This window comes from Rhamphochromis sp. 'chilingali' (assembly GCF_963969265.1).
Source record: "Rhamphochromis sp. 'chilingali' genome assembly, chromosome: 19".
Classification (NCBI taxonomy): Eukaryota; Metazoa; Chordata; class Actinopteri; order Cichliformes; family Cichlidae; genus Rhamphochromis; species Rhamphochromis sp. 'chilingali'.
The window spans coordinates 15,762,535-15,784,199 of NC_137946.1; the positions used below are offsets into that span (position 1 = coordinate 15,762,535).

The 21,665-nt window shown below is 40.7% G+C and overlaps 3 protein-coding genes and 1 pseudogene across 6 annotated transcripts; 3 read left to right on the forward strand and 1 right to left on the reverse strand.

Annotated features, from left to right (window-relative positions):
- The first annotated feature begins 234 nt into the window (after positions 1 to 234).
- Positions 235 to 12,402, forward strand: LOC308386808 (annotated as a pseudogene). The gene is made up of 21 exons: positions 235 to 428; positions 721 to 755; positions 1,529 to 1,754; positions 2,340 to 2,546; positions 2,649 to 2,759; positions 2,994 to 3,093; positions 4,074 to 4,141; positions 4,241 to 4,311; positions 4,403 to 4,485; positions 4,952 to 5,063; positions 5,180 to 5,320; positions 5,535 to 5,635; positions 5,819 to 5,984; positions 8,751 to 8,835; positions 8,926 to 10,266; positions 10,463 to 10,767; positions 10,862 to 10,970; positions 11,139 to 11,277; positions 11,380 to 11,545; positions 11,696 to 11,775; positions 12,008 to 12,402. The product of its transcript is annotated as an uncharacterized misc_RNA (transcript).
- Positions 12,403 to 13,331: 929 nt separating this feature from the next.
- On the forward strand, positions 13,332 to 14,443 carry LOC308387360 (U11/U12 small nuclear ribonucleoprotein 35 kDa protein-like). The gene has a single exon (XM_080867342.1). The coding sequence runs from the start codon at positions 13,505 to 13,507 to the stop codon at positions 14,207 to 14,209; it is 705 nt and encodes a 234-aa protein (XP_080723468.1). The 5' UTR covers positions 13,332 to 13,504; the 3' UTR covers positions 14,210 to 14,443.
- Positions 14,444 to 15,141: 698 nt separating this feature from the next.
- On the reverse strand, positions 15,142 to 16,897 carry LOC308387361 (uncharacterized protein). Of its 2 annotated transcripts, none has more exons than XM_080867344.1 (3): positions 16,799 to 16,897; positions 15,861 to 16,071; positions 15,142 to 15,772 (listed from the first exon to the last, which is right to left on the reverse strand). In XM_080867344.1, the coding sequence occupies exons 1-3, from the start codon at positions 16,860 to 16,862 to the stop codon at positions 15,673 to 15,675; spliced, it is 375 nt and encodes a 124-aa protein (XP_080723470.1). In that variant the 5' UTR covers positions 16,863 to 16,897; the 3' UTR covers positions 15,142 to 15,672. The 2 variants fall into 2 exon arrangements, with proteins under 2 accessions (XP_080723470.1, XP_080723469.1); XM_080867343.1 differs by having other exon boundaries at positions 16,772 to 16,897.
- Positions 16,898 to 18,364: 1,467 nt separating this feature from the next.
- LOC308386819 (uncharacterized protein) lies at positions 18,365 to 21,628 on the forward strand. Of its 2 annotated transcripts, none has more exons than XM_080866619.1 (6): positions 18,365 to 18,775; positions 18,914 to 19,072; positions 19,890 to 20,012; positions 20,712 to 20,922; positions 21,011 to 21,070; positions 21,489 to 21,628. In XM_080866619.1, exons 2-6 carry the CDS (start codon positions 18,946 to 18,948, stop codon positions 21,562 to 21,564), a joined length of 597 nt encoding a protein of 198 aa, XP_080722745.1. In that variant the 5' UTR covers positions 18,365 to 18,775; positions 18,914 to 18,945; the 3' UTR covers positions 21,565 to 21,628. The 2 variants fall into 2 exon arrangements, with proteins under 2 accessions (XP_080722745.1, XP_080722746.1); XM_080866620.1 differs by having other exon boundaries at positions 18,436 to 18,775; positions 19,890 to 19,985.
- Positions 21,629 to 21,665: the final 37 nt, after the last annotated feature.

Sequence of the window (21,665 nt, forward strand, 5' to 3'; positions counted from 1 at the left end):
TAATGTAAACAAGCAAAACACAAGAATGGCTACATCTGAAACTAATAAATATATGTACAATATATAATAGTATATGCATTTCTGGATGTGTATACTAAATATTTTCCTACGTGTGTGTGTGTGTGTGTGTGTGTGTGTGTGTGTGTGTGTGTGTGTGTGTGTGTGTGTGTGTGTGTGTGTGTGTGTGTGTGTGTGTGTGTGTGTGTACACATATTTTACAAGTTTCACAGTTTCTGAAATCTTTCCAGTTAGGTCTCTTTTTCACAGCTTGTTTACTTTGCATATAAATTCTATAAAATATGCTTAATGACAGTGACAATTAATCATTCACACAGACCTGATTTTTGTGACAACAAAACAAAGTTTTATTTCTGTCTGTTTATTTAGTGATGTGCACCGAGATTAAAGCGAGATCAGAAATAATGACGGTAATTTTGAATCCTTTTGTTATTTCTTGACTAGGACATTGTTTCTATTTCTGTTTTACTCTTTTCAGTGTTTATAACTTTTCAGTGTTTATAACAGTGTTTATAACAATTGTTGATTTGTTCTGTTCTCATTGTATGACGAATTATGATGGCTGTTTGGTAGCCGTTTGCATACTATGCATACTCTCTCTCTCTCTCTTCATATGTGTGTGTGTGTGTGTGTGTACAACAGCTTTATGTTAATGTACAAATATGTTTATGTGGTTTCCATGGTTTTTGCATCTTCTTTAAGTGCGCGTCAGTCCATCTCGGAATTCGACAAGACTGGTAAGCTCTCAACTTGCTCTCCGTCTGATATGATCAGGGTTTTTTGTGTGTTTTCTTGAGGTTTTGCGACGCTGCGTGTTAAAGGCCTAGCAGCCGTCATTTAGCCAATGTGAGCCACTCTGTAAGAGCAGGTGGGAGGGAACAGCTGCTTCTGTTGTAAACGTGCTTCCGACTTGAAAATTTCCTCGGTCGAGTGGGTTATCTGGCATTTCCCCTCTTGAGTTTTCTAAACACTAATTTTTGTCGATATTTTAAGTTTGTTAGTTGGACAGAGTTAAATTAGATGTCGAAAGTTACTCTTGTCTACTGGTGTTTGTTATTTAAAAGGAATCTGACAAGATGATTCAAATAAAAACAAACGGTCAAAAACTAATATTTGGCTCTCACTTATGCTAGTCTGTTTTTGAATGTAAACAAATCATCCAATCTAACACAATTTCTGATACTTGTTTGCTGAAAGTTTAGGCGATGGTATGAGGGCAGTGTTTAATATAGCGTTATTTAACTATAAGCTATAAGAGACTTAGAGCTTTTTATTGTCATTGTGCAGTTTTTTGCACAGCGAAATTGGGTATAATCTGTTAATGTGGCTTTTGTATTTAGTTGTTGTTGTCCAAACTCACTGTACTGCTACCTAACCAGTGTAGGATTGATGTAGTATTTAAGTTTTCTTTCCCTTTCCCTTTTTCCAAAATAACAATGAGTTGTTGTTGTTTTTTTTGTTTTGTTTTGTTTTCAGTTCATAAACGTATGTGTCTATGTTCCTAATGCAGCTATGAACAATGACCATAGTTGACAGATCTTCAGAAAAGTCTGACCACGAGTCAGCCGGACTCGGACCTGGAGCTGCTGTGTACAACAGTACACCCTCCTCTGAGGACCAGCCCAAGGACCAAGGGGCTGGTCCTCAGAGTACACCCTCCTCTGAGGACCAGCCCAAGGACCAAGGGGCTGGTCCTCAGAGTACACCCTCCTCTGAGGACCAGCCCAAGGACCAAGGTCAGAGCAAAGCCTGGCTTTTTTTCAAAATGTCTTTTTAAGCTGTTTGAAGATTTTTATTGTCAGACAGAATAGTTTTCCAACCAGTTTTAGCAAATATGGAACCACACTTTTTAGCCATTATTTACCCATATTTGTCAGAATTGGTTTTAGTAACGTACAGCTAATCTTTTTGCTTCTGCTTTCACACAAGTTTGACAACTGCTTTTGTGGGTGTTGTGTTGCTGCTTCCCTTCTCCGTTCATTCATCCAGTTATGTAATGCATCCAGCTTTGCATGATCAGTCACTTCAGCTCGTGATGCAATTGCTGTTTTTATATAAAGACCGGCAGCCCAACTTGTTTAGCAGAAACAAAGGAGAAGGCAAATTGTCCTATCTTTCTTCCTGAGGCTGTTTAGGAGTTTTTCACAGTGGCCAGAATCACATTATATAACTGTTAATAGTTGTAGCTATTACTGTGATGTCCTGACATGACTTTGCCATGTGCCAGTGTGTGGTTGTATAAGTAAGGTGGCATTAAATTATCTCCTTTTTAAAATGTATTGAAACAGATTTTTAGTAATAATTGTGGCTCTGTGTGTCAGTGATCAGCAGTGGCGATGGAATTGACTTGCCCCAGAAGGTGCTGTTCTCACCAGATCGGCTCAGCCTAAATTGGGCCCAGGTTCACCTCATTGGTGCAGGCCTCCAGAACATGGGGAACACCTGCTTCCTCAACTCAGCCCTGCAGTGTCTCAGCTACACCCCTCCTTTAGCAAACTACATGCTGACGCGGGAGCACTCCAAAACATGTAAGTTTATTTCACCAACAGTGGTGTTACGCAGTCCTGCGCTGATTCTCACATTGTATCACTCCTTACTCACTCAGTATTTTGTCTCTGTCTCTGCTGCAGGTCATGAGCCAGGGTTCTGTATGATGTGTACCATGCAAAACCACATCATTCAGGTTTTTACCAACTCTGGGAATGTCATTAAGCCCATTGGTGTACTCAATGAGCTTGGGTGTAAGTGGATGACTGTTGTTGCTGTGCTCTGTGCAAAGTGTTTACCTATATTTTAATGATAGGAGGCGCTGTGTGACTGTTTACCTTTTGTAATTTTGGAGGGAAATAATCTGGAGGGATTTTGAATTCTGTTTTTAAATAAGTGTAAACTTGCATTTAACTGTGGTATCCTTTACAATAATTCACCTCCTGCTTTGTTTTTTGGTTCTGTTTTTCCTCGTTCCCCTCACACAGGGATTGCAAACCACTTCTGCTATGGAAGCCAGGAAGATGCTCATGAATTCCTGCGGTGCACAGTGGATGCTATGCAAAGGTCCTGCTTACCTGGAACCAAGTGAGTGTCATTTTACATTGCATGCATTCTAAACAAGTTAAACACACAAAAATATTTTTACTTGGGCTTGACAGTGTTTGCACTTTATTATGTAGTAAGATCCATAATTAGCTACGTAGAGGTAACACCGTGACAGTAGGAGAATATGAAATAAATCCTTTATCCTGTTTTTCAGGAAGTGCAGTTTATACTAGTTCCTTTTAACTATTAATGCTTCAATTGCTGAGAGTATTTTTCAGAAATGCAGATTCCTCAGTCTCTTGCCTGACTGACACCTCAGTTTACATACTAGGCAAGCCACTTGATATAATACCTCATTATTATATCAAGTTTTTTAATGAACTTGACTGCTCCAACACAGAAAGTATTCTTACACTGGGTGTGGTAGCTTGTTTTGGTAACAGGGCTTGAAAAGATCAGAAGCGGCTTAAACGTGTAGTAAAACAGGTGTCTGGGATTATGGCAGAGAGCTGCCAGACTTAGTGTCTAGTATAGATTTCTTCTGAGGCAACAGGGTAAGCAGTGTGAGCAGGAGCACTCAACCCCTCAGGTCATCTCTTATTCACCCTAATGGCATTAGTGCTATTATTGCAGCAGCAAAATTCAGAAAATCCAGGTTTTTCTATGTGTTACTATAGAGCTTCGAAGTCTATGTGCACATTTAACCAAAACTACACGTTTAACAGATGCACTGGGCTGAGTGTTGTGCTTCTTGTTAGACTCCTAAAAATAATTTATTAATTCATTTATTTTTTTAAGAACCTAAAGTGTCAATTCTCATCAAATCAATTCTTCCCGTGTAGCAGCAGATGGCCTCTTAAGTAATTAATCGTGCTCCAATTCCTCCTATTGTCTTTTCTGCTACTTGAATACTGTAAAGTGATTGTCTGGTTCCAAAATGCTAAAAAATAAATGGTCAGTCAGTTAATTGTTGCACTGTCCTTATTAGTTAACTTTTGTGCTTTATCTTTTTATTATAGATTGGACAGGCAAACGCAGGCAACCTCTTTCATCCATCAAGTGTTTGGCGGGTACCTAAGATCCAGAGGTAAGTCACTGTTTTTTAAGGTTTGATTTATTTTTCTTTTATTTGTCTTTTTATGTCTTACAGCTTGTGTGATACTCATAGCACTGATTTCTGTTTCAGTTAAATGTTTAAACTGCAAAGCTGTCTCAGATACATTTGACCCTTTTCTGGATATCACTCTGGAAATTAAGGTAATTGGACAACATTCAAAGTGACGTTGCTACTATGTATTCTCTGCATTATGGAGTGTGAGGTTTTTCCTCTCTCTCTCTGTTCATATAGACTGCTCCAAATGTCTCCAAAGCTCTGGAGCAGTTTGTCAAGCCAGAACAGCTGGGTGGCGAAAATGCTTATAAATGCACCAAGTAAGTCAAATCAAATCAAATCAAATCAAATCAAATCACTTTTTATTGTCACATCACATGTGCAGGCACACTGGCACAGCACATGCGAGTGAAATTCTTGTGTGCGAGCCCCACAAGCAACAGAGATGTGCAAACACAACAACACAAACGAGCAAAATACAAGAATGGCCAACCTGAAACTAATAAATATATGTACAATATATAATAGTGTATGCATTTCTGGATGTGTATACTAAATATTTTCCTACGTGTGTGTGTGTGTGTGTGTGTGTGTGTGTGTGTGTGTATACACATTTTTACAAATTAAATAGTAAAAAAATAAAATAAAATAATAATAATAATAATAATAATAATAAAATATATAAAATATACAGAGTTGAATATGTGCAAAGAGATGCCAAACCATGATGAGTTTTAGTGTTTAGGTGTGATTTTTGTCAACAAGCTGAATGTTTGTTTCCTTCAGGTGCAACAAAATGGTAACGGCCTCAAAAAGATTTACAATCCATCGCAGCGCCAATGTGCTCACCATCTCACTCAAACGCTTTGCAGACTTCAGTGGAGGCAAAATCACAAAGGCAAATGGCCAATAGTGTCTGCTTAAGTCATAAAGATACATGACAGATGCTTTGTTTTATTATAAAACAGGATATTTGCATGTAATGTTTGAATTTTTTTGTTTGGTGGTCATCAGGATGTGAAGTATTTGGAGCATCTGGATCTGCGGCCCTTCATGTCGCAGTCCCACGGGGAGCCCCAGCTCTACAGGCTGTATGCTGTGCTGGTTCACTCTGGATTGAGTTGTCATACTGGACACTATTTCTGCTATATTAAGGTACTGGCTGTGCCCGAATCTGTTTGAATGCTGCTGTTGCGTAGTACAAACAAACAAACACCATAAACAACACATTTCAGCAGAAAACTACTTTGTATGCATTGAAAGAAAGAAAAAAAAGACCCCTATATAACCATAAGATTCTTCTTTTTAGCTCAAATTCAATTCAGAAACTGAATCTGCTGTGTCACATCTCTCTCATTCTGTCTCACAGGCCAGCAATGAGCAGTGGTTTCAGATGAATGACTCGTCCGTGTCAGTCAGTGACATTAGCACTGTTCTCAACCAGCAGGCCTATGTCCTCTTCTACATCAAGTGAGTAAACATCGGTATTTTTAAACATTCTAGGCTTATTCCTTCAGTAGAACTTTTCCCATCATTATTTAATAATGTAGACATGTTTATTCTCACTTTTCTTGTAGAAAATGTATTATTATAACCTAATGTTATAATGTTGATGCTTTGTCATGGTTAATATTCTTTTTTCCATGTCATCAGGTGCACAGATGTGGGAAAAACTGGGGACTACAGCCACTTGAACCATAACGCTGGCATATCTGGTCAGGCATCTCCCCAGCCAGTGGTGAGCCCAGGCACCATCGCCACCATGCCTCACAACAGTGTTGGCTTCATAGGTCCCCAGCTGCCACCACACATGAACAAGGTACTTCCTCACCTGAGGGTACTGATAATGTTGTTGTTTTTGTTAAACCCACTGTTTCATGCAAAATACATTTGTACCTTTCAATTGTGTCTGTTTGAAAAGAATGAAATGATATCATATATTCCTTATTGGCCTACATTTGTACAAAATTCCAAATTATATACACAAAGTCATAGAAATCACTGCTCCAATTGGTCATCATGATTTTAATATTCTCTTTTTCCATAACAATGAAATACGCCTTGGACAAATATGACACGTCAATATTTCATTAGTGTTGTCACATCACATCCTGTAAGCATCGTCTGTCTGTGTCCTTTCTCTGGAAATTAATATTTCCAGCCAATATAGGCAATCCATCAACATGGCTGGAGAGTTGGTAGTTATATACAGTCTGTATAAGTGTGGTTAATCCAATGAAGATTTGTAAGGAGATGGCAGTTACTGTGAATTTACAGCAGTTACACAGTGATTAGTAATAAACAGAGCCAGTGAGAGTGAGTGGATATAAGAAAGTCAGTGACTCAGGTGTGTCGATTGGTTCTGTTTGTGAGACTGGAGGAGACGTAGAAATCTTTTGTTTTAAATCTTAGTTAGGAAGATTCCTGTTTGAAAACAAGCACTTTTTGTGAGAAATACAAGAAGTACATCTGCAGAAAGCACACAGTTACATTCTGTCCATCATGTGGACAAAATCGAAAATGTTGAGCATTGAAAAACTGAGAACGTTGGGCAAGTTCAAAATACGTGTTTGTAAGAACAAAAAACCAAATTGTTCCTAAAATAGTTATGGAAAGTCACTGTTGTATGTCTGTGTTCTACATGTTTATCTGATGGAAAATAAAGGTGCTATTGTTTTATTGCAGTTTCTTGACAATTCTGAGTGGATTTACACAGTATGGGTCAAAATGACCCGCAACAAAATCAATGTCACTTTTTTGTTTTTCAACATAATACAAGGGTTAATTTCCAAAACTTCCATATGATCTTCAATTTGTAGCAGATCCACTATCACACAGCAGCTGGAGCAGTTTCAAATGGAGGTCAGTCCACTGCTGCCACCTGTGGCCAAATACCAAGCCTACCATAGCCCACTACTAGATTAACTTGCTATGATGACATTGAGTAGAGGCTGAGTGGCTGCACTTACCCCTGGTACATCCAAATCTACCCACAAACATGTTGAAAGATGCAATGGCAGCAATGTGGCTTGTCAACACTGAAAACAATCAGTAAGCAAAGACAACAGGGATCACTTTTTTCTGTTTATTTAGCACCCACAACATTTGTAGTCGCCTTCTGCACAGGGGAAGTCCACACACACTGTGTGGTACCATTTTCCACAGAAGGTGCATTCAATCTACAAGACTGAATGAGAAAGTCAGGGTCATTGTCTGACTGTTTGACTGGGGCGATCGTGGCTCAAGAGTTGGGAGTTCGCCTTGTAATCGGAAGGTTGCCGGTTCGAGCCCCGGCTTGGACAGTCTCGGTCGTTGTGTCCTTGGGCAAGACACCTCACCCGTTGCCTACTGGTGGTGGTCAGAGGGCCCGGTGGCGCCAGTGTCCGGCAGCCTCGCCTCTGTCAGTGTGCCCCAGGGTGGCTGTGGCTACAATGTAGCTTGCCATCACCAGTGTGTGAATGTGTGCGTGAATGGGTGGATGACTGGATATGTAAAGCGCTTTGGGGTCCTTAGGGACTAGTAAAGCGCTATATAAATACAGGCCATTTACTGTTTATTACTAATCACTGTGTAACTGCTGTACATTCACAGTAACTGCCATCTCCTTACAAATGTTTATTAGATTAACCACACTTATACAGACTGTATATAACAACCAACTCTAAAATGTTTGTTCGCAGAGAAAAGACACAGACTACGGTAACGACATGTGATGTTACAAAACTAGTGAAATATTAGTGTCATTTCATTCATTTCAAAGGTTTATTTGCATGACGCACAAACAGACACAATTGAAAGGTACAAATGTATTGTGCATGAAACGAATTCAGACGTGCTGCAGATGTGTGTCACAAGTTGATCTGGCTGTAGGCTGTGGCACTTGGCCAGTGGTGGCACTGGTTGACTCGAGTCCATGTTAGTGCACACAAAGTAAACTGCTCGCTTTAGTTGTGAAGCAAAAACGCTGAATTCGGAGAAACAAACCGTGTGAGGGGAACGATAACGACAACAAGAGTCTCCCGATCGTTTACTCTTGTTGTCCTGTGAACAACATCGGCATGGTGTTAATTGTTTGCTGTTTTCGCGATCGCGTCGCGCATGAGGATAACCCTAGGTAAACTCGCCACATTTTTAAACATTTTGTTGTTCAACAGCATCAAGACTGACGGAGTGTGTTTGAGATAACCTCACAAGTGTCACAGATGACACATTTGGCGTTTTTTTGCTAGTCTGTAGGTAGCAGCTCCTGAAACGGAAGTCTGCCACACATCTGTTCGACTAACGCCAGTTGATCTAAACGCCAGTAGATCTGGAACACCGGCAGCCTCGCCTCTGTCAGTGCGCCTCAGGGCGGCTGTGGCTACAATTTAGCTTGCCATCACCAGTGTGTGTGAATGGGTGGATGACTGAACGTGTAAAGTGCTTTGGGGTCCTTAGGGACTAAGTAAAGCGCTATACAAATACAGGCCATTTACTTAATGCTGAAATCTAATCTATTGTATTAAATGGGTATGCTTGTAGTTTGGGTAATTTTGTTATGTCAACAAGTTCTGTTTTAAAACTTAATCTCTTGTTAACTGTTCAGATTGCTGAGGTGATTGATGATCGACCTGAGGAAGTGAAACAGATGGAAGTTTTTAGGACCAGCAACAGATGGAAAGCAATTGGAGGTAAATAAGAAGTCACAGAAGTAGGAGGGGATTTGTGCAATATTAAGTTAAGACTGTTGTTTACTATAGTTTTACTTCCTCTCCTAAAAGTGGATCAAAATGATGACACAGAGGAAGGAAATGGAAAAGAACATCAAAATACAGAGGCTGGCTCATTAAGCAGAGGTCGACATGACTCACCCGAGTTGTCTTCAAAGAGAAGAGGACAGGATTCTCCTGTCAAAAAGACCCGGCATGACTCTCCAGACATCTCTCCACCAAAGAGAAGTCGGAAGTACTCTCCGGATGTCTCTCCTCACAGGACAAGACGTCACGACTCTCCTGATGTCTCTCCTCCCAGGACTAGACCTCACGACTCTCCAGATGTCTCTCCTCCCAGGAGAAGACGTCATGACTCTCCAGATGTCTCTCCTCCCAGGACTAGACCTCATGACTCTCCAGATGTCTCTCCTCCCAAGAGAAGACGCCACGACTCTCCAGATGTCTCTCCTCCCAGGACTAGACCTCACGACTCTCCAGATGTCTCTCCTCCCAGGACTAGACCTCACGACTCTCCAGATGTCTCTCCTCCCAGGAGAAGACGTCATGACTCTCCAGATGTCTCTCCTCCCAGGACTAGACCTCACGACTCTCCAGATGTCTCTCCTCCCAGGAGAAGACGTCATGACTCTCCAGATGTCTCTCCTCCCAGGACTAGACCTCATGACTCTCCAGATGTCTCTCCTCCCAGGAGAAGACGTCATGACTCTCCAGATGTCTCTCCTCCCAGGACAAGACGTCACGACTCTCCTGATGTCTCTCCTCCCAGGACTAGACCTCACGACTCTCCAGATGTCTCTCCTCCCAAGAGAAGACGCCACGACTCTCCAGATGTCTCTCCTCCCAGGAGAAGACGTCATGACTCTCCAGATGTCTCTCCTCCCAGGACAAGACGTCACGACTCTCCTGATGTCTCTCCTCCCAGGACTAGACCTCATGACTCTCCAGATGTCTCTCCTCCCAAGAGAAGACGTCACGACTCTCCTGTTGTCTCTCCTCCCAAGAGAAGACGTCATGACTCTCCAGATGTCTCTCCTCACAGGACTAGACCTCACGACTCTCCAGATGTCTCTCCTCCCAGGAGAAGACGTCACGACTCTCCAGATGTCTCTCCTCCCAGGACTAGACATCACAACTCTCCAGATGTCTCTCCTCCCAAGAGAAGACGTCACGACTCTCCTGATGTCTCTCCTCCCAGGAGAAGACGTCACGACTCTCCTGATGTCTCTCCTCCCAGGAGAAGACGTCATGACTCTCCAGATGTCTCTCCTCCCAAGAGAAGACGTCACGACTCTCCAGATGTCTCTCCTCCCAGGAGAAGACGCCATGACTCCCCAGACTTGTCACCACCAAGACAGTGTTCAGGAAAGTCAGAAAAAATGCAAAGTAAAGGTGAGTGATCCATTTAAATTGTAAAGTGGAATCTGGTGTGGCATATGAATAAAAGTAAAAAGCAGAGACCCATTTAACATGAGTTTTGAATTGAAATTTATTTTAAAGACATAGCTTGATCTAATAATAAATCTTTAATTTTTGTTCAAAAGGCATTACAAAATGAAAATTAACAAATTAACTGTGTCTTTGTCAGATTCAGCCTCCAACAAAAGCAAGCTCAGCTCATCCTTGTTAAGTAAAAAACGCTCACCGGATCCTCATCGGTCAGCGGTGGCTAAGAAGGGTCAGAATAGACATGATTCAGACTCGGATCCGTCTCCCCCGAGGAAAAGGCCCCTGAAGGGAAACGCCTCAGACTCCGACCAATCTCCCCCAAGGAGGCCCTCAAAAACTAAACGGGGCTCAGACTCTGACCAGTCTCCACCCAGGGGGCAGCCACCGAGTGGAAGGGACTCGGATGGAGATTTGTCACCACCTCGTAGGCCAGGCCAGTCACAGGTAAGCAGACTGTGTTGGAACAAAGATTAATGTCAAATCTGATTTCACTCAAATGTTATATTTTTCAATTGTCTTTTTTTTTTTTTATAACCAGGGCCAAAGGATGCTATCTGGTGGAAAGGCAGGCCTGGTTTCTGTGGACATTCTAAGGAAAGAGCAAAAGGAGAACAGACGCAGAGAAAAACACAATCAGCCACTTGAAGGTTTCATCAACTTTTCTCTCTTAAGATTTTTTTACACCCATTGATTGAAGAGCTTCATACAGCTTTGCATCTCATTTCAGCTTATCATCTATATTGTCGTATTTTATTTAGTCCTAAAATTAAATAATGAAGTTTCTACATACTTACCCATTCATCCCCTTTGACCAGATGAATCGCGTAACGCTCAGACGATTTTCAGAGACAAAAGTGGCAAAAGGAGGGATCTGGATTCAGAGAGAAATGAACAGAAAAAGAAAGCTGGTGAAAAAGCGGCAACAGACGAGAAATACGCTCAGTGGGGAAAAGGGTAAATGTGCATGATCATTTCAAATATCACAGTTTATGTGATTATATCCACATAAAAAATTATAAAAGTGGTTCAATGGTTTATGTTAAAATGTATGTATAGGTTGGCACGGATCCAGATGCATCACCAGAAACTTAAGGAAGCGCTGCGCGAAGCCCTTAAGCCACTTGAGGATCTTGACCGCATGTTGAGAGAACAGGAAAGAGAAGGCGATCCTATGGCTGCAATGCGCAGGCGTAAAAAGGACCGTGGCACAAAAACACAAGATGTTTAACATTACATATGTTTTATTTTATTTATGACTTTATTTTATTTCACCAGGTCAATCCTTGTAAGAAGCTTTTAAATAGCAGCAGTTTTGTTTTTGCTACTGTTTGTATTTTTATTTATTTGTATGTTTGTTTTGATTTTTGTAGAGAAACCTCGATATAAAGGCCCTGCTCCACCTCCAAACCGGTTCAATATTCCACCGGGGTACCGCTGGGACGGAGTTGACAGGTAGAGTTTGTGCATCGGTGACAGAGGAAAACTGTTGAGGACAGAACTGTAGTTTAATATTGAATGTTTTTAATACACACATCAGTTTGTCATTTTGCACATTAATGGTAAAGAAATTGTGATCATTTTTTTCCACGTCTATATTAAATTTGCGCCTAATTGAATGGATTGTCTTTGGCCTTTTAGCTTGTCGTATCATAATTAATAGGGTTATTTTATTTGTGTCTTGCAGGTCAAATGGTTTTGAACAGAAACGCTACCAGAGGATAAAAAGGCTGTGCAGGAAGCGGCCTATAAATGGAGTGTGGAGGATATGTAAAGGCTTTCAGAAAATGATGAATCTGGAGCAGAGCTAAAGAGCACACCTTCTCAACCTTTATGTATAATTGTTATGCTGTTAGAACAACAAGACTAGATGCATCTACGCAGCAAAAGTTCTTTTTTAAATAAACTACATAGAAGAATTTGTTTCACCTTTCCAAACCCTTTTGATACTGTACCATGTGTATCAGATGGAACTGTACAGAAAAATGAAGTGAAGCATGTTCACAATTTTTGTAAGAAGTTATTCACCGTGGAGCAGAAGCTGTTGTGGTTTCAGTGTTTTATTAAAGAATGTTTTTGTAATGCATTGTCCCAAGAGTGTTCAGGCACCTGTAACTTGGATAGCATTTGACATTCAGTCTTTTTAGATAATTTTATACACTTACCACCCATTTTATTAGGCAACAGTAACTCAAATAACCGCTTGTTACAACCAACATATTTTGGTCCTGGACATAGAAATAGAGACATGTCCCTCATGACTCCAAAATGAAACGTAGTGCACAGCAACCAAATGCTGAAAGAGAGTGTCCACAGCTGACTGTCGATGGTATGGTATAGCTGTGAGGGTTTTGTGTACAAGATAAATGCACATTTGAGAGTTCTGTGGTGTAGCTAAAAAAGACTGACCTACAGAGATGTGAAAAAAGCGGCATTCAAATAAGTCATTCCTTGCCATATTAATCAGGGAGTACATACACTGACAGGATGCTGTGACTCTCACAGTGAGGGAATCAGGTTGGGCTCTAATATTTTTTCTAGCAATGTCCGATTCAGTCTAACATCTGTAAAAGTTTTAAGGCACTTTCCACCAGCACTGTCAAAAAGAATTATGGAAGAATGATTTGTAGAATCAAGGAATCGGTGTCCTGGTTGCACATGCTAGACCAATGGCTTAATAACACAACAATGCTATTGCCTTTAATCTGTCACTATCTATGCTATTGATTATGGTGTAATTATATAAAATTATTATTTTTTTTTTTTTAAAAAGTGACAGTATTGTGCAATGAATAAAAAGTTTTATTTATAAACTTTTTATTTTTATAAAAAGTATTATTTATTATTAATAATAATTAACCTTACTTCATACTTGCAAATTTGTCGACTGATGCTATAATTAATCTACGTTATCTATTTTTAATTTAAGTTTTAAGTTGGTCTAAGTATCTTAGCACAGCGGAACTCTAGTATCCTTAGTCGGGCGAGTAGGGGGACTTTAAAATGTGACACACTGGACCCCGTTTCATTACGGAATGTTTTTGTTGATGCACTTGGAAGAGTGAATAGATTCAGCGGTACTGGTGTGGTTTAACGCGTAATTGGCGACTAATGCAGAGAAATATTAGCCCTGAAAACTGTTTGTAAAGCCCGCCAGTCTCCTGTGCCATCGTTCTAGTTTAAAATGGCTGACTGGAGTCCGATAGCGAAGGTGTACGACCCGCTGAAAGCTGGTAGCATCGACGGCACAGACGTGGAACCCCATGATCGAGCGGTCTGGAGGGCCATGGGTGCCCGGTACAAGCCCAACAAAGGCGTCGTTGGAGACCCACTGCTCACGCTTTTTGTGTCCCGCTTGAACCCACAGACCACCGAAGATAAACTACACAAAGTGTTCTCTAAGTACGGAGACATCCAGCGGCTCCGGCTGGTCCGGGACATTGTCACGGGTTTCTCCAAAGGATATGCCTTCATTGAGTACAAAGAGGAGCGATCTGTGGTCCGGGCCCGCCGGGACGCCAACAAGCTGGTGGTCGACCAGCATGAAGTGTTCGTGGATTTTGAGCAAGAGAGGACTCTTAAAGGATGGGTGCCGCGGCGGCTCGGCGGCGGGCTTGGAGGGAAAAAGGAATCCGGACAGCTGCGGTTCGGCGGCAGGGACAGGCCTTTCCGTAAACCCATCAATCTCGGGGTAGACCCGGTGCAGGAACGAGGTGGTGGTGGTGGAGGGAGGGAGTGGGACAGACCAAGCGGGAGAGCCAGAGACGATCGGGACCGACACAGAACAGCAGAGTGGGGCAACAGAGGAAGGAGAGATGACCGGGACAGAGGCCGAGAGTGGGATGACCGCAGGCACGGAGACAGGAGCAGGCACCGGGACCGGAGATGAAGCATGTGGCTGCACTTCAGCACTTCAGCTTTCAAAGGAGGACAGTGAATGAGTGTGTGACTTGGATAACTGTTTGTGTGAAAGGTTACTTTTTTGTATGCTGATATTCTTCAGATTGTACTGTATGGTAATCAGGACTCTGCCTGTGGCTGTCATATTCAGTTCTTCTCAGGGAAGTCTCAGGAATGACAAAGTAGGGTTGTTGTGTTTTGTTGGGGGTTTTTTTTTTTTTTTACAACTCTTTATTCTAGCGAAAAAATTACAATACGGGTGGTGTCCAGCCAAATGAGACTTACATCCATCATGTCAAACATGAGCGCCAGCAGCCAGAATCACTGCTTAAGAGTCCAATTGGATTGCTTTGGGAAATCGGAACTGTACTTTTATACAGTTATCATAAATATTATTACCCCACATATACAATTCAAATTTTATTTCTTGCAATTTAAGTCCCAACAGACTTTTTTCCCCATTTACTACAGAATGTTGTTTATCATGTAGATAAACTGAGACAAACAAAACTGCATTTCTTTTTCTGATATTAAGATATTCCAGGGATTAAATGCATAGTTAAACTTCTTTTCACTGACAGAAAGGGAAGTTTCGCTGGTCCGGCCCACTCAATGTCAAAGGCTATATGTGACTCGCAATGTAAAATGAGTTTGCAGTTTTGTTTTGTTTTTAAAAAAGCATAAGTTTAAGAGCACATTGTCAGCCCCATTTCTTTTTAAAAAATGTAAATCAGATTATATCATAAACAATAAAATTCGTCATTGTTTTGAAATCTAAGGTGTTACTGTTTGTCAAAGTGTTGCAACATGTTTAAGATTTCCCAAGTTGGGTAGTTTTCCAGTGTAGCCTCATGTGACCCCTGTTTTCAGAGTTGGTAATGATGTGTTGTGCAAGATTTATACTTGAGGGAAGAAAACTCAGTATTCAAACACATTTACTCCTTTTTCCATATACATGCAACTCAGGAATTTGAATCAAATGCTTACTCAGCTCTTACTCAGCCATCTGATCCTCGGTCCTGCCCAGTGAGGTCAATCAGCTTTCGGTTATGGGTCACTGGGTGGATTCTTAAACTGTGCACAAGTATTTCTGAAGTCATCAATATGAAAGATGACGGGAAATGAATCTCTTATTTCATTAAAAGGTAATTCTCTAATGTACCAGAAAAAAACAAGAGGCAGAACTGACTTTTATTTCCAAGTATGTTCTGAGTAGTAAGCTGTCAATTGTAGTGTTATTTATACGAAGAGACAATGAAGTTAGTGCAAACACATATACGTCAAACACACTGAAAACTGAGGCTTTTTTCCACTGGTTTGTGTTTATTACTGTATGATTATTGGGAATACATGCTGGGACAAGACAAATTTCAAGCATTTGTTAAATATGACTTTGACATTTAATATTAATCATGCATGTATGCAAACATGCAAGATGATTTCCACTGCCACTTAGAAGTCATGCTTAGCTGGTCTTTGCCTTCCACCGTACCCGACATTCACGATGGGCCAGCCTGGGTAAGTCTCTCTTTGGACCGTGCTGAAGTTGATCCTGTGAATCAGAAGAATCAGAGCACGCAGACACAGAGTAGCTGCTCCCTACATGAAGGACACTGTGATGATGATAAACCTGCTCTCACCTGAACGCAGGGTTGATGCCAATGTTGTCAGGCTGCGGGAAAGCAGGTGTCCGCCTCCTGTGGCAGGAGGATGGGGGAGGGAAGTCTTTCTGATACTGAGACTGCATCTGGGCTGTTTCCTGTTCGTTTTTTGCTGCTGCTGACATGTGATCACGGTTGCCTTCTTGCTCATTCCCTCTCACTTCTCTGTCCTCGCGTCTGTTTCCTCTTCCTGTTTATCATGAGGATGCAGGAGGAGAATGGTGAGATTCCTGTTGTGTGTTACAGCCTGCTGAAGGGTAATCAGAACTTTGCTAAAGGCAGAATTTCATCAACAGTAATCACACTTTCCATAAATAAACTTTCTTACTTTCTTGATCATACTACATGTATTACACTATTTGCTTTTTTCATTTTAATCTTGAGAGAATAATACTTTATACATAAATGAGATGAAATGTTCTTATGAATATAAATCATTTGCTTTGGATGTCGCAGAGCTGTGTGAAGGACACGGGAACACATACACAAATAATTACTGCTGAGGGCAATCCAATCCTGTGTCTGTGAGTAAGAGTGGCAGGAATTTCACTGCACAGCAGAGAAAACAATATCACTCCTCCAGATGCTCTGTGTCTATAACAGCATTTTCACATTTAACCTTATATGGTCTTTCTTATGTTCTATTTGAGGTATTAAATACTTTATTACAGTGTTTTTCAGTTTAATGGCAGTGTAGGGTTTTTTTTTTTAATCTAAGCTTTAATCACAAAATCACCTTTATAATCTCTACCATCTCTGCCTTCTCACTCATAGCACACTGCCCAAACCATTTCCAAGACACACACATGCACTGAACAGAAAGCCACAGCCTTGCGTGCACTGTGCCATCATAAATGAGTCTTATCTTTATACAGACATGATGAGTTTACTCTCTAGGGTGAGCCAAGTCTGTTGACCTTTGCCTGGATCTTGGTCTGGGATAGGCCTGAAGCAGAAAGCCTCACGTGATGTGGTCTCCATCTTAGCAGGTGTGTCCGGGTAGAGGAGGAATCCTAAAAAGGGTGAAATGTAGACTGTTGACTCTTGTTCCCCTTTTTTAAACCCACTACTTTGGAGTGATTCCAGTTAGCACAGAACATGTAGCCCAACGCTGTTCACAGTTTCTGAAATCTTTCCAGTTAGGTCTCTTTTTCACAGCTTGTTTACTTTGCATATAAATTCTATAAAATATGCGTAATGGCAGTGACAATTAATCATTCACACAGACCTGATTTTTGTGACAACAAAACAAAGTTTTATTTCTGTCTGTTTATTTAGTGATGTGCACCGAGATTAAAGCGAGATCAGAAATAATGACGGTAATTTTGAATCCTTTTGTTATTTCTTGACTAGGACATTGTTTCTATTTCTGTTTTACTCTTTTCAGTGTTTGAACTTTCTTTCATTTTTGAAAAAAACGATGCAATGTTTTACTGTATTTCTTTCTTTGATCCCACTGTGAGCCGTGAAACTAATGGAGTTATTTGTGCAAGGGGAGGGAGGGAGGGTGGTGTGGGGGGTGATGAGTGCAGTGGTGGGAACAGAGCTTTGCTGACTGATACCTCCATGTTAACCCTGGAAAGACTTGAGAACATTTCCCAGCTTTCATTTTCATCTTCGTTCCCATTTGTGAAGCCTAAGATTCACTCTGTAATTTTAACTTTCTTCACCAGATGCAGAGGGTTTTTGTTTTTTGAAATTAGTTTTGTCATGCCGCTCTCTCCCTTTAAAAAAAAAAAAACATTCGAAAAACAAAAAGAAGCACCACGAGATTCAGAGGTTCGGTAGACCTTGTACCGAGACATACTCAGTATGTGGGTTAGGAGAACAACGGATAAAAATTGGGGGAAATTGGATAAAAAGGATAAAAAAAATAACACTCACATACTGAAAATGCACAACATAGTGGTAAAAGTCTCAGACAAATAGGGTTTAAAATGACATCTTCCGCCAACACCTCAGATTATTGTTGTCATATATTATAGTAAGTGATTTGCAAGCTTGTGAGGAATTTACAATAAACAAAAAAATACCTTAAAAAGGATTGCATCACTTAAGAGTTTTTCCATAAATATAAGACTACCTGCTGAAAAGTGCAGGCTCAAACAAGCCCTCTAATGTGAAAAAAGTAATGCTGGATTCATGTCAAAGACGCAGGGAACATTGCTGAGTTCTAGCCAAATGCCCCAGGGTAACTACTGAATGGGAAACTTGTCATTTTCTCTTCCCCCCTTCTTTTTTCCCATTCCTTTCTTGGCTTGGTGTGTCACTTAACACTGCTGTGGTCAAATTTATTTTGCCATCATCACACTTGGTACTGTGCAGCCACCCTTGCAAGACATTTAAACGCATTAACTTTGGAAACAAGGCTTAGCTCGGCACTTCTAGCTTACGGGTGGTGATATTTTATGCCTGTCTGTCAGCAAGACAAACTACCAAGTCAAGCTTGGTGGACAGGTGAAGCGAATCCAGATCACTTTTATTTTAAATTCAAAAACAGATCGTTGGCTTTAGTGGAGAATGGAGTCTCTGGCCAACTTTCTAGTTTACTTATTACCTAGTTGAATCAGTTTTTAAAAAATGGTCATCCAGCCTTTATTTTAATAATATTACTTATAAAAATTCTCATTTTGGAGCATATTCCCTTTTAAACCTGTCTGACTGAACTCACGGACCAAAGTTTCAGCATTCTGGTACTTCATCTGCTTTATTGTCCCAGCTGGTTACTGCTCTATCTGCCAGCCACCGGTGAACAACAGAACACCATGACTACTGCAGTAAACAAGCTTTAAGAAGCTCTTTGTATAAGCGGGCACACAAACACTCACAGTGCAGAGAAATATAGGAAGTAGAGGGTAACACGGCAGAAAGCTTATGTGTTTTTTTAAAGGAAGGTAAGCATTACAGTCACAATGCCCTCCATTTTAAATTTCATAGTTATTATTCTTGGATTTGGTAGTTTTTTTTTTAAATTAAATTCTGATAGTTTTTTTGTCTTACTTTTTAATGCATCTTTTCTAAAACTTTTTTAGGAGCAGACACCAAAGATTTAGAACATCGGGTGATGCCAGTGATCCAGGAACCAGCAGACAAAATGTTCTTTGAAAATGCCAGCCTGCAGCAACCACGTCGCCACCACGAATTCTTTCTGCGCAGTAGGCCCTACAGGGGCGAACCACCAACAGTGGCAGGTAAAGTCCTGCTGCTCCTTCATACCAGCAACAGATAAAGTTACTTATGCTCTCAAATCCTCCACTGTCAGCTTTAATCATCTAAATTAGTGTTTGTAAAAAAAGCTCAGTGGCAAAGGAAAAAAAGAAAGAAAGTTCAAAAACTGAAAAGAGTAAAACAGAAATAGAAACAATGTCCTAGTCAAGAAATAACAAAAGGATTCAAAATTACCGTCATTATTTCTGATCTCGCTTTAATCTCGGTGCACATCACTAAATAAACAGACAGAAATAAAACTTTGTTTTGTTGTCACAAAAATCAGGTCTGTGTGAATGATTAATTGTCACTGTCATTAAGCATATTTTATAGAATTTATATGCAAAGTAAACAAGCTGTGAAAAAGAGACCTAACTGGAAAGATTTCAGAAACTGTGAAACTTGTAAAATATGTGTACACACACACACACACACACACACACACACACACACACACACACACACACACACACACACACACACACACACACACACGTAGGAAAATATTTAGTATACACATCCAGAAATGCATATACTATTATATATTGTACATATATTTATTAGTTTCAGATGTAGCCATTCTTGTGTTTTGCTTGTTTACATTATTGTATTTTGCACAACTCTGTTGCTTGTGAAGCTCGCACACAAGAATTTCACTCACATGTGCTGTACCAATGTACCTGCACATGTGATGTGACAATAAAAGTGATTTGATTTGATTTGATTTAACTGGAATCACTCCAAAGTAGTGGGTTAAAAAAGGGGAACAAGAGTCAACAGTCTACGTTTCACCCTTTTTAGGATTCCTCCTCTACCCGGACACACCTGCTAAGATGGAGACCACATCACGTGAGGCTTTCTGCTTCAGGCCTATCCCAGACCAAGATCCAGGCAAAGGTCAACAGACTTGGCTCACCCTAGAGAGTAAACTCATCATGTCTGTATAAAGATAAGACTCATTTATGATGGCACAGTGCACGCAAGGCTGTGGCTTTCTGTTCAGTGCATGTGTGTGTCTTGGAAATGGTTTGGGCAGTGTGCTATGAGTGAGAAGGCAGAGATGGTAGAGATTATAAAGGTGATTTTGTGATTAAAGCTTAGATTAAAAAAAAAACCCTACACTGCCATTAAACTGAAAAACACTGTAATAAAGTATTTAATACCTCAAATAGAACATAAGAAAGACCATATAAGGTTAAATGTGAAAATGCTGTTATAGACACAGAGCATCTGGAGGAGTGATATTGTTTTCTCTGCTGTGCAGTGAAATTCCTGCCACTCTTACTCACAGACACAGGATTGGATTGCCCTCAGCAGTAATTATTTGTGTATGTGTTCCCGTGTCCTTCACACAGCTCTGCGACATCCAAAGCAAATGATTTATATTCATAAGAACATTTCATCTCATTTATGTATAAAGTATTATTCTCTCAAGATTAAAATGAAAAAAGCAAATAGTGTAATACATGTAGTATGATCAAGAAAGTAAGAAAGTTTATTTATGGAAAGTGTGATTACTGTTGATGAAATTCTGCCTTTAGCAAAGTTCTGATTACCCTTCAGCAGGCTGTAACACACAACAGGAATCTCACCATTCTCCTCCTGCATCCTCATGATAAACAGGAAGAGGAAACAGACGCGAGGACAGAGAAGTGAGAGGGAATGAGCAAGAAGGCAACCGTGATCACATGTCAGCAGCAGCAAAAAACGAACAGGAAACAGCCCAGATGCAGTCTCAGTATCAGAAAGACTTCCCTCCCCCATCCTCCTGCCACAGGAGGCGGACACCTGCTTTCCCGCAGCCTGACAACATTGGCATTAACCCTGCGTTCAGGTGAGAGCAGGTTTATCATCATCACAGTGTCCTTCATGTAGGGAGCAGCTACTCTGTGTCTGCGTGCTCTGATTCTTCTGATTCACAGGATCAACTTCAGCACGGTCCAAAGAGAGACTTACCCAGGCTGGCCCATCGTGAATGTCGGGTACGGTGGAAGGCAAAGACCAGCTAAGCATGACTTCTAAGTGGCAGTGGAAATCATCTTGCATGTTTGCATACATGCATGATTAATATTAAATGTCAAAGTCATATTTAACAAATGCTTGAAATTTGTCTTGTCCCAGCATGTATTCCCAATAATCATACAGTAATAAACACAAACCAGTGGAAAAAAGCCTCAGTTTTCAGTGTGTTTGACGTATATGTGTTTGCACTAACTTCATTGTCTCTTCGTATAAATAACACTACAATTGACAGCTTACTACTCAGAACATACTTGGAAATAAAAGTTGGTTCTACCTCTTGTTTTTTTCTGGTACATTAGAGAATTACCTTTTAATGAAATAAGAGATTCATTTCCCGTCATCTTTCATATTGATGACTTCAGAAATACTTGTGCACAGTTTAAGAATCCACCCAGTGACCCATAACCGAAAGCTGATTGACCTCACTGGGCAGGACCGAGGATCAGATGGCTGAGTAAGAGCTGAGTAGCTGGTCAGGGACTTCATCTGCTCTGCACTACCCGACTCACTGGACCCTCTACAGTTTGCATACCGCCACAACAGGTCCACTGATGA

Coding starts and splice junctions, on each gene's coding strand:
- LOC308386819 (XM_080866619.1), top strand. CDS start 18,946: ATGCCAGTGATCCAGGAACCAGCAGACAAAATGTTCTTTGAAAATGCC. Junction 20,923..21,010: donor GGCATTAACCCTGCGTTCAG/GTGAGAGCAGGT, acceptor TCTGATTCACAG/GATCAACTTCAGCACGGTCC. Junction 21,071..21,488: donor TGGCCCATCGTGAATGTCGG/GTACGGTGGAAG, acceptor ACTTGTGCACAG/TTTAAGAATCCACCCAGTGA.
- LOC308387361 (XM_080867343.1), bottom strand. CDS start 16,862: ATGGAGACCACATCACGTGAGGCTTTCTGCTTCAGGCCTATCCCAGAC. Junction 16,072..16,771: donor GACTTGGCTCACCCTAGAGA/GTAAACTCATCA, acceptor CATGATAAACAG/GAAGAGGAAACAGACGCGAG. Junction 15,773..15,860: donor GGCATCAACCCTGCGTTCAG/GTGAGAGCAGGT, acceptor TCTGATTCACAG/GATCAACTTCAGCACGGTCC.
- LOC308387360 (XM_080867342.1), top strand. CDS start 13,505: ATGGCTGACTGGAGTCCGATAGCGAAGGTGTACGACCCGCTGAAAGCT.